The sequence below is a fragment of the Erigeron canadensis genome, chromosome 1 (genome assembly GCF_010389155.1).
Source record: "Erigeron canadensis isolate Cc75 chromosome 1, C_canadensis_v1, whole genome shotgun sequence".
NCBI classification, from domain to species: Eukaryota; Viridiplantae; Streptophyta; class Magnoliopsida; order Asterales; family Asteraceae; genus Erigeron; species Erigeron canadensis.
The window spans coordinates 40766800-40779446 of NC_057761.1; the positions used below are offsets into that span (position 1 = coordinate 40766800).

At 29.9% G+C, this 12647-nt stretch overlaps 2 protein-coding genes across 2 annotated transcripts; both read left to right on the top strand.

Moving 5' to 3' along the window:
* Nucleotides 1-981: 981 nt before the first annotated feature.
* Nucleotides 982-3542, top strand: LOC122584986 (heavy metal-associated isoprenylated plant protein 37-like). The gene is made up of 3 exons (XM_043757081.1): nt 982-1165; nt 1384-1459; nt 2185-3542. The coding sequence occupies exons 1-3, from the start codon at nt 1127-1129 to the stop codon at nt 3324-3326; spliced, it is 1257 nt and encodes a 418-aa protein (XP_043613016.1). The 5' UTR covers nt 982-1126; the 3' UTR covers nt 3327-3542.
* Nucleotides 3543-8474: 4932 nt separating this feature from the next.
* Nucleotides 8475-9285, top strand: LOC122585838 (mannose/glucose-specific lectin-like). Its single transcript, XM_043757962.1, has 3 exons — nt 8475-8502; nt 8638-8835; nt 8923-9285. Exons 1-3 carry the CDS (start codon nt 8500-8502, stop codon nt 9160-9162), a joined length of 441 nt encoding a protein of 146 aa, XP_043613897.1. The 5' UTR covers nt 8475-8499; the 3' UTR covers nt 9163-9285.
* The last annotated feature ends 3362 nt before the right edge of the window (nt 9286-12647 follow it).

The window sequence follows — 12647 nt, forward strand, 5'->3', positions numbered from 1 at the left end:
AAAGGTTGAATTCTCTCATTCATTGTAAATTTACTTTTTACATTCCAATATCACAATATAATCACAAAATCAAATATCTCCTCTAAACTAATATCTTTTCCCCTTTATTATTCATTTACTAGCTCTATGTTATTTATTTTAGTTAAAATTATATATTACCATGACCATATATATCAAGTTTAAACAACAAAATCTTAAAATGGTGAGAATGATTAGAAATGAAAGATGAATACCCTAGTTGGATCATAATTATCTTGGATGTTCTCATTGATATACCAATTACATAAAACTAAATTTATTGAACTACACACAAATATACATAGTTTTTAGGTAAAATAAAACTAAGTATTAAAGTAAAACAAATAAAAAATAGATTCAACGTGCATCATGAAAATCATCGTGCATCAATATAACCATGATCTAAGGGTCAAAATATTGTTTTATTTATTTTACTTTAACACTTATTTTACAATAACCAACCTCTATATACATATTCTTAAAGCATCTCCAATAGTATAAGTTTTTTTAAAAAGCTTTTTATAAAAAACTTTTCATCAAATGAGAGCTCTAATGGTTACAACTCAAAAAATGTCTTTTAATTATTTTTTAAATATGAAATAGTGAAAAAAGAGAGTGTCATCTTTTTGCAAAGACTTGAAATTCCTCAAGCCATTGAAAAAAAGCTTTTCACTTCAATGGTAAAAAGTTTTTGCAAAAGTTTTTTCAAATAGTAAAAAGCTTTACATAAAGCTCAATTGGAGATGCCCTTAGATAACAAAGGTAATAACTGAATGTTAAATTAAAAAACAAATACTCGTAAAAAATAAAGTTAATAACCACGTTGCCCAATGGAAAAATATACAAATGTGTACCGAAATAGAAAAATATTATAATGTTATCCAACCTAGTACTATGTAGCTTTTTACTTATTAAATAGAACCACATATGTTTTTCACTTTTTATCCAATCTTACAAGAAAAATAATAAGAAAGTGTGTGAAGTGAAAAGCAAAGGAAAGAAAAACTCAAAATTATCTCACTCTCAACAATCACATTCTCACTTGTATACTACTATATACTCCATTTTTTCCCCTTTTCTGCCAGATCCAAACACCATCCAAGAAAACATGACTAAAGATGAAGACTTTAAGCTCCTTAAGATCCAGGTGAACTTTTTTTTTTTTACTCCCACTTTTATATTTTTACCCTTTTAACAAAAAAAACCCCCACATTTTCCTGTTTATGATGAATACATCATGAACACCCTTTTTTAAATATAACTAAGAAAATACATGTTTGTCTTTTGGTTTCATGCATTTTGGTTTTGTTTACTTATATTGTTTTTCTTTGATTTATTTATTATGCTTTTTTTTGTCCACTTTAGACTTGTATTCTTAGAGTGAATTTACACTGTGATGGTTGCAAACACAAAGTGAAGAAACTACTTCAGAAAATTGATGGTGCACTCTCCCTTTCTCTCACTCTTACTTTCTATATATTTTTCTTGAAGAAAAGTATATAATTGACTTTCTTTTAGTCAAATATTTTATAGCTTTTTGCCCAATAATATGACATGTATCATGTATGTGTTATGTTTGTACTTAAAGAAAGTTGAATTTGGTACATATTTTTTATTGGTAAATCTTTAGAAAACTTTGAACTTCAAAACTTTCTTGAATTTTAGTGTCCAAGCTAATTTGCCTATGTAATTTTCAGTTTTTAAGTTAATAAAAAAGTTTGAACACTTGAATTTCAAAAATGTTGAATTTTATTTTTATGGGAATTGAGAAAGTAATACTCCGTAATACTTTGTATGGCTTTTTGTTAATTCAAAATTTTAGGCCAATATGTATTGTAAATGATGATTGTTTGTGTTTATTGTTTTGTTTCATTGTTTTTGTACTAACATGGAAATTATTTGCATACTTAGCTTTTATGCATTTTTGTCTTATTATCTTCATAATATGTTCATAAACATCAAAGATTTTCCATTTTCACTTTATATGACCTTGACTCATTTGTTGTGCCTGTCATCATTAAAGTTCTCATCTTTATTAATGTTTGACCAAAAAGATGTCATTTCCAAACACAAATTTATTGAATCTTTTTTTATTTATTTATTTTTGAAAAGCAAAATATATATCCTTCTTTTTAGTTATTTAATTTTTATGGGGTAAAACTTTAGGTGTATACCAAGTGATCATAGATGCAGAACAACAATTAGTAACAGTTTCAGGAAGTGTAGATTCTGCAACTTTGATCAAGAAACTTGTTAGAGCTGGTAAACATGCTGAACCATGGTCAAACAAGTCAAAGTCAAACCAAAACCAAAACCAAAACCAAAACCAAAACCAAACTCCAAATCAAAAGGGGTCTTGTTTAAAAGATAATAACAAGAAAAACAAAGGCCAAACACAAGATTTCCTGAAAGATCTTGAATCCTTAAAAAACCAACAAAAGTTTCTACCTTTAATCTCCGAAATATATGATGAAGATGATGATCTTTTTGACGATGATGATGGTGATGCGGAAGAACAAGAAGAAGAGATGAAACTATTAGCTCAAAGAGCTAATCAGTTGCAACTTTTGAGGCAACAACAACAACAGTTGCTACAACAGCAGCAGTTTCAGCAACAGCAGCAGCAGCAGTTGCAGCAACAACATGCTGCTGGTGCTGTTGCGGCTAAGAATGCGCAGAACGCGAACACTGGAAAACCGACTAATGGGAATGCGAATGTGAATGGAAAGAAAGGGAATGGGAATGGGAATGGTGGGGGTGCTGTGAGTATGAATCTTGGGGATGGTAAAAATGTAAATGAAATGAGTGCTATGTTGAACAATCTTGTTGGTTTGGGACGTGGAGATGGCGGTTTAAGGAATGGTGGTGGTGTGTTTGGTAATAATAATGTTTTAGGTGCTGGTACAACAGGGTTCCATCTTCCTAATGGTGGAATACCAATGTCAACAGGCGGTGGCGGTTACAATCCGCAAGCGGCTGCAGCCATGATGATGAATATGAATGGTGGAAGCGCCGGTGGATCACCAGGGTACAACAACTCGGCTGCTGCAGCCATGATGATGAATTTGCAGAATAGGCAAGCAGCATTGCAGAATCCGCAGCCTCAGTCTCAAATGATGTACCACAGGGCACCTATCATTCCGCCGGCTACTGGTTACTACTACAATTACAATGCCGGTCCCTTTACTTACAATGAGTATCCTCAAAACTACTACCACGCAAATGGTGATGGTGGCGGTGGTGGTAACGAGAACTCTGCTGCTCATATGTTTAGTGATGAAAACACAAGCAGTTGTTCAATAATGTGAGCCTATGAGGGGGTGGCTAGTATAAGTAAATTTGTGGAAGAAATATTTAGTCTTTCTACAAGTATTGTGTGAATGAAGTTTCTAGGTTATTGGTTTTTTTCTTAATTATGTAATGGTGTATCTTTTGTTAACAAGTTACAAGTTATGTACTTGTTACTTCTATCTTGTATGACTCTGACTTTATGATATATAGTATATTGTAAGTGATTTCTAATTTTTCAAGTGTATATCGCGAACCAAATAGTGCACAAAACGTGTTATCTCACTTCAAATTGTGAAGTTAAATAGTCAATACCATACTTTTATTTCACTCAAAATTCCTTGAAAATACACAATAATCACCTCAATCATTAAGTTACACTCATCATAAAATAATCATACACTAATCCCTTGATACTAAATAAAAAATCGTTGGTGCCCACTCTCAGTACCGTTTTTGACATCCCCTCCTCTCCGGTCCTCTTTTTTGCCCGGCTCACTCCTCTTCGGTCCTCTTTTTTTTTTTGCCCGGCTCACTTCTTTCTTCTATGTGCCGGCCTATTTTTTAGAATCTCCTCTCCTTCAAGCGTTTACTAGCTCGCCTCTAATAAGACGTTTTTCTTTTATTGTCTGTGACATGTATCTTCAAACTTCACACTTACTATATGTAAAATATAATTCAAGTATTGGAATAAAATATCTTATACTTACTAAATTTTGGTTACTCTACCTAATCTAATATTCTACTTTGTGGATATGAAATGACACTTTTAAGTTTTAACTAATAACCAAACATTGTTTATTTTCTAAGTATACTTAGATTTTATTTTATTTTTATAGTAAAAGTGTGACATTGGTTGTTGCAAAATATGAGCTAAACAGAGAGACATGTGCGATTACTATAACAGCCATATCCAGTGATGCCAAGGGAGCAGTCAGGTGACAGTAACACATATTCTATCGTGGGAATTGAAAAATATGGCCGTTGATAGTATAACAATGTGCACGCCTGAGTCACGTGCTTACCACCAAGTATATTGACCACACATAACCCCATACCCATTGTCATTGGTTAATACATTTTGACTTTGTAGGGTCAATTTTATTCAGCAATGTCAGTGGTTTGAAATGAGAGACGTTACTTTACTTAGTATAAAACTATGAATAATTAAAGAGAGCTTATCTGGCATTCGGTTTAAATTAGAATTAGTAGAATTAACAATAACAACTTGACTTGATTATTTAAAAACTTGCTAGTTGATGGGTTTTGGTATTATAAAGATATTTTATGTATCTATTACGTATAGATGTTTTTTTTTTAATGCCAATCACAAAAAGGTTCAAAACTATAATGAGTAACGCTTATATATCTCAAAAGGTTCACAGGCGAATCTACACTACACTTGCTTCAAAGTTACGCTAAAACGATGCTTAAGTCGATCGACCTCATTTGACACTTGTAACATGCTATCTCCGTCTCCGATTTCCTTGTCCTTGTCTATATCAAATAAGGATGATATCTACCGATAAATTAAAACAGGATTGTAACTCTTATTTAACGACATGTGACACTGTCTTGGAGTAACAAGTGTCCTTTGAATCAAATAAATTAAATTATAAATTAAAAAATTAGGTGGACGTTTAAGTCTTTGACATTGACAATAATAATAAGACCATGTTTCCTTATTATTATCATCTAATTATATGTTTCCTTATAAAAAAATTTTCAAGTACGTGTGAATTGGATTTCAAATATAATGGATAAACGAATACCACGGAAATGATGATTTCTTATTTAAACGATTTCAATTATTTACATCATCTATGCAAAGGGAAGAAGGGGGATTTGACTTTACTAAGATATGGATGGATAAAATGATTTGTTTATCGATTGATTTATGTTTTGTACATTAGGGAAGGTCGGTAATACGTTATTATGGAAAATGTTAAACCCAGCTTCAAGTGCTGCATTTAACGTGCATAAAAAATTTATACTTTTCCATATCAAAAGCTCACCTCTGAATTTTATGGTAAGTATACAACTATTTAATACACCTTAATTATAACCTGAACGCTACGTTTAACAAAACCCATACATCATATCATATATCTAACAATCGTGTACACCCCTGTAACTCTGTAAGCGGTTTACAACTATCAATTTTTTACACTTTCACATTAATATATTGAATGCTAAAATCTTATTATTTATTTCTAGATCTTATATAGAATTAAATGTTAATAACATAAATATGCCAATTTGCATTCAATTGTCCATGTATCAAATAGATATATAAAATTTGTTATACATAAAATGAAATATAATTATATAAGTCAATCGTGGAATACGCACGAGTATTAGGACTATTAGAAGATATATAAACATCAGATATCGACTGAGATTCTGAGAAGCACATTCTAAAACAACAAACAAATCAAGCAAACTACAAAGCACAAGTCCAAATAGAATGCCAATTGCCAAAATACATCCACCACCGACACTTAAAATACAACTAAGAATGATAAACTGAGCATAAAGCAATGCTTGAATATACCATAAACCCCCTAGGCCCCTACCCAAGCATCAACAATCGAAAGACCATCATAATGAAATGCAAAAAAAAAAAAAAGGTATTTCTAACTTTATATGTTTATTGAAAAAAATCCAAGAAAAAAAGAAAAAAGAAAACCAAAACTAGTACCTTAACAGAGTAACAGCCTAGGTTTTCAACCGAGCTAATTGTTCATCGACACTTCCAAAAGTATCTATAATTTGATACTTTGTTAATTCTTTTCTGCTAACCGGCATTGACTTTGATGGGGATACCTGCATGAGGTGGGCTTAATAACTTAATGGATTACGGATTGGGCCTATCAAAATTTTTTATGTATATTATCAGGAAAAGTTTGATATTTTAAATCCATAAAACTTTAATGATTTACAAATACTGTATGTAGGTTTATGATATTATAAATCGATGACATGGCATGATAATTAATTTATAAAGGAACTATTGGAGATATTTTTAACAAGAATGATGCACAATAAAATGACATAACATAATGATAAAGTTATAATTTATAACTTTTATTATTATTATTGGAGATACTAGTAAATTTTTGCAGATTTGATTCAAATTGGCTGAATCGACCACTTTTGTAATAAACATAAGTTTGGACTTAGGTCCATGACATACAGTGGCGAAGTTTGAAAATTTTCAGTAAGGGTCGGTATCTAATTTTTTTCCCCCTTAAGACTAAAATGAGTGGTCGAAACCGAGTATATCGAAATTTTTCTACACGAAAACAATACACCCTTATAGTTAGCTGTAAAATTGATATATTATGTTACATCTACAAAAAATTATATTACTTACTTTTTATTTTATATTAGTGTAGTTATCTTCTTTGGTAATGTATTTAATTTTGTAACAAAATTGATTTTCACAAAGGAAAATAATCCTTAAATTTGCAGATTGTATGATTATCTAGTGGAAAAATTCGACAAATGTGTAAAAAATAAAATAAAATACAGTATAATAGGCAATATTGTGACTATCAACATATATGTTTTATGAGTTTATGATATCATATTTTTTAAACTACTATCATATATCTAGCTATCATATTTTTATTCGCTTCACAACACTCACAAATAAACCAATTTCTATGATTATTGTTTATAAGGTCTTGAATAGCGACGGAGCCAGAATTTTAATACTGGAGTCGCCGAATAATTTTTATGATACTTAATAAGTGTAAAATTAAACTATAAAATTCAATTACAACTAGTTTGGGATTGTCACTTAGCTTAAAAATGAATAAATATTTAGAAATATTATTAGAAATATAAATTTTTTTAGAAATTATAAGGTTGTAATGACTACCCTTAAGCATTAGCCACCACATAGCTCCAACACTGGTCTTAATGGGTATCATTGTATCTGTCTTGAATGGGTATCATTGTATGAGATACGTCAACCTCTATATTTTCATATATACAGTTTTTTTTTCTCCTTCTCTTTATATATCTTGTGCCAAGTAGGTTTGTAATTAAGACTTGCTTGCTTGTTGCAAATTTGGACTCTATTTTTTTCTCCTTCTCTTTATATATCTTGTGCCAAGTAGGTTTGTAATTAAGACTTGCTTGCTTGTTGCAAATTTGGACTCTATTTTTTTCTCCTTCTCTTTATATATCTTGTGCCAAGTAGGTTTGTAATTAAGACTTGCTTGCTTGTTGCAAATTTGGACTCTATTTCGGTCGATGTATTGTATCCTACATTTGTACTTACCGTAGTGTAAAAGTGGAAATTGTGGTCCTTGAAAGAATCTCATTGGTTGCATGCACCGTCACCAAACAATTACAATTTTTTGACACCTATATTTTCACACTTCTCACGCATTTCCTAACACATTAATTTCATAAAGATCAAGTCACACTTACCATTACCAAACACCTCCATATTCATACACTTTTCAAAACTCACATTTTATAAAGATATATCTTTATATAGGCAAAAGTTTAATTTACATGAAACCCGCACAATACGACGGTAATTATAACGGTGACGGTGTGATAGTGGGGTGACTTGTGGTAGTAGATACGGCGTTGAGTGGTGTAGATAATTAATTTAAAGGTGGAGATATTTTAAAAAGATAAAGGACTTATAGTATAACTTAATCATTAAGGGCATTTTAGACAATTGCTCCCATGTAACTTTTAACAAATAAACTATTTTTTTTATAATATAACGAGCATGGTATCCACGCAAGGCGGCGACGATGACAGTGACAGTGATGTGGTGGCATCGGCGGTTGGTGACCACGGTGGCGGTCGTTGGTGGCGGCAAATGCGTCAAGTGGTGTAAGTATTTGATATAAAGATATTTGATTCAAAATAGTAGTGAATATCTTTTAAAGATAATGGAATGATTCTGTAAATTAATTCATTAAGGGTAAAATAGTAATTTCACATGTCTAAAAAATTTTAACTTTTCAACATTTAGGTATATATTTTATATAGTAGTATAGATGGAGAAATAATTTTTACGAGTATATATTTATAATGTATAAAAGCAAATTACTATTCTAAACCGTAAACCCATTAATTCTTATTAGTCGTCTATATATAGAACTCACCATATCATAGGACATAACACATAACAATTTACATTTATCTCACATTGCTCTCAAAATGGTATAGCTTTACTATTTACTCAAATAGCTTTATACTATTTTTCTTATGCATTCTATTTCTGATGTCTATAATTAATCACCGTCTCGTTTTGAAAATGATTATCTGATTATTGTTTGCTAAATTTCGTTCATATAGAAAAAAATTCTTCTAGTTGGACCATGGGGAAGCTCATCTGAAGGAGAACATTGGTCCTTCAAAGCCGAAGGAAAGATCACAAAGCTTATCATCACTCATGGAGAATGCATTGACTCAATCGGTTTCGCTAGCCAAGATGACGAAGGCAATACCATTCATTCACATAGGTTTGGTGGTTTTGGTGGCGATTATGCTGAGGTAATTAATTAGTTAATCAAATTTCACAACTTCGAATATTTAATTAAACCATAATAATTTAACCCATTTTTGCTAACTTTTGCGAAGGTTAATATTGATGTCGATGTAGAGGAGTTGAATTGCATTAGTGGAACAATTGGATGGTTTGATTCAAGATTGGTTGTGACATCAATTGCGTTTGCAACCGCTGTGAACACGTTTGGACCATTCGGTAGGGAGAATGGGACTCATTTCTCGGTCCCAATATCTAAAGCTAGCTTTGCGGGTTTCTATGGTCGTTCTAGCGACTACCTCCATGCAATCGGTGTGTATCTTAAGCCCAATTAGTTTGTGTGCAATTGGGGCTTGTGGGACTTTGTTGTGTTAAATAAGTACCGAATGTAGGTGCACTTTTAATCTTATGAATTGTTGGTACTTGAAGGTAATTTTAGTAGTTATACAAATGTGGAAGTGTTTGTGTGTGAATATATCAAAAGATCAGTTATGTGAATATGAATTTAATATGTTCATGTGTAAAGATCAGATCGAATATATATGTGATTATGTACTTGTAGTAACATAGAGTATATCAAAGCCGAATAAGAAAAAATATCTCTATATAACTCAGAGAGAATAGATTTTTGCTTAGTTGACAATTATAAGTACATGCCATGTAAGATTTTTAATGATGTGTCATTTTTGCATTAATTTTCTAATTTTAAGCATCCTTATGTCATTTAAATTATTCCTATTCATTAATCCTAATCATTATTAATTAATTATAAAAATAATATAAAATTAAAAATTAAGAAAATATTTGTTGAGAAGTGATCGTGTTTTCTTTAATCTTAGCTTCGTTTCCAACTAAAAGTGTGCTCGACTATTTGTTATTCATGATCAAGTTGAATGGCTAAAAGTGTATTTTCTTAAAGATAAAGAGTCAAATATGAGTGAGTCTTATTCCTTCAATACACCCTTGGTACTTGTAACGTTCATTTATCTGCTAATCTTCATATATACACAAGCAGTATCATCAACACAACATAAAAATGTAGTTGATTTAAGCTGCTGCTACTAGGATCATCATATGTACATACAAAATATATTTCTCTTATTCCATTCTAGCAAGATCCCACTTTTGGGTATTGTTTTTGTATTGTTGAAGCTTTATTTTCATACATTGAATCTGATTGTTTACATTCATAGCTATGATTCTTGTATATTTTATTTCTTTGTCTTTTATAAAAATCTATTACTCGTTTTTTATCAATATTCGTATCAAAGAAGTCGAAGACTTGAGTCAAACTATCCTATCATTATATTATTTCTATAATATAATATATAGTTTTAGATTTATGGATATGTATACATGCCAAAATTTTCTTTTTATTAATGTTTTAGTTAATATTTTTAAACCATATATATCTTTTTTTTCTCTCTCTCTCTCTATATATAAGATAGAATATGTTTTTTTCTATGTGTCATTTTTAGTTTTCGTATCACATACAATTTTTAGTTAGTTGTCGTTTTTCTATTTAAATTGTTATATTTATGTTTTCATGTATAATTTTAATCACCAATTCTGATCATATTCCTAATCATTAATATTTATTTTTCTATCTTTTATATGAACACAAAGATGTTTATCTATATGTTTTTTTTTAGGTCAACGATAAATATATTTTTTTAAATGAAATTGTTTATTATATTACGTTTATTTTTTTGAAAAGTATTTTATATATTACTAGGATTTTTTTACCCGCACGATGTGCAACTGCTTTGAAAAGGTGCTCAATAAAGTGAGATTTGAGTTAAACTTGCTTAAAAAAACATTTAATGAAACGCTTAATATGTGAACTAATGAGTTAATGGAATGGATCAATAATGATCGTAAAAAAAACATATGGACGAACAATCTATTTAGTTTCACTTAATTAAATTAGCAATAACGTATTCATTATCCAATCATTAAACTAATTGTTATATACACTTGTTTTGAACTAACTCTTCGTCTACCATCATAATATTTTTCTCATCATCACAATGAAAAATTGTATTGTTAAAAAACAAAAGAAAAAAGAGATTATATTAACCATTATCATAAAATTCAAAAAAAGATAAAAGAATTAAACCAAAAATTATACATAATTTCCATAGTGATATGAACGAAAGAATTAACATAACTCTTTCAGAAAGTTATGACATTATACAAAGCTCTTAACTCATATAAGATGAATATAATTTAGTGGTGATAAAAAAGCTTATAAACTTTAATTGTTGCCACTAATGATTAATGCGATATATCTTCTCTTTAGCCAACGACCTGAGCAAACTTTCATACAATCACCATAAAAAAACCCCGAAAGGAACCTCATATAAATGTTGAATAAAAAAGATAATGAAACATCATTAGGTATAAATGTGATTTTTTAAACTAAAGAGAAAATATCATTTTATCTAATAAGAAGATCTTAAATTCTTACAATATATATATTTATTTATTTTAACATATATACGTTCATTTGTTTTCTAAATATATAGTTTATTTAAAGAAAAATATGGAATTGACACATATAATAAAATCTTATGTGACAATTTTTCAAATTAGTTTTAGATTGCAAAAGGCTTTAAAATGTTTGGTTAACTATTATTGTTTTACAAGAGTTATAGATTTTTAATGAATATATATTATAAAAAGATTTTTATGATTTATAGATATTTATGTTTATTGTTCGGGGGAAGTGAATATGGGGTTGTCTCCCATCTAAGCTTAGATGAGAGACATCTCACATTTTGTTTTTTTAATGATAAAATTCATGAGGGGCCATGGTTTTATTTATAATACAAGCAAATATTAAAATATTTGAATGTGATGGGTTCTCTATCTAAGCTTAGATGAATAACAACCCCATATTCCCTTTTCTACTTATTGTTCATGCTTTTACATATTTGACGTATTTCATCAATTCATAAGCTATAATTTTATTGTTTGAATCAGTCATAATATGACAGTTTCTTATATTATCATAAATTATGAACGATAATGTAACTATCAGTTATTGATTTTTTTATTTATGTTCTCAGTTAACCTCGCACAACGTGCGAGTTTAATCTAGTAATCTATAAGAGAGTAATCTACAAGACTTGATCGATATAAAAACCCAATGTCTTTGACGATCATTGACTTGATTACTAAGAACTTTAGTACAAGTTAATTTTTTTTCTCCTTTTTAATAATATTTTGGCAGGTGTTATATATATACTATAAAATACTACTTCTATTATTTATTTTTGAGAAACTCAGAAAAGTGCTCGAATCAAATAAACCTACGGCAGTACGGCCTGCCAATCCAAAAATTACGGGCTTACCCAAAATCCTTTGGGCTAGTTACCCATCCCAATTAACGTTGGGCTGTGTTTTTGTAAATTATTTAAAGTTTAATTATGGGACTTCTTTCATCAATTTGTTTTGGTAGTTGCCACTCGACCTTAGAAGTTAAAAAATGCTTTACCATGTATAAAAAACGAGAATTCGGTTGTTTCGCTGTTTGCTGTAATTTTGAGTGATTGCTGCCCATGACGTGGCTCACTTTTTTTCTACAAGTTTTTCTTTTTTTGTTTTCTCTTCTGTTTCCTAAATTTCTAACAACTTGTAGTTTTGGGTTTGATATAAAGTCCTATAATAGTCTAGCTGCTAGCTCATTAGTTAATGGTTTTTCTTTTAATTAAATGCGTACGTAATATTTTTTTCCAAATCGATTCTTAACTTTCAATAACAAAACTTGAGGATTTGGTGATTGAAAACAATTGATACCTCATCAATATGGAACAAT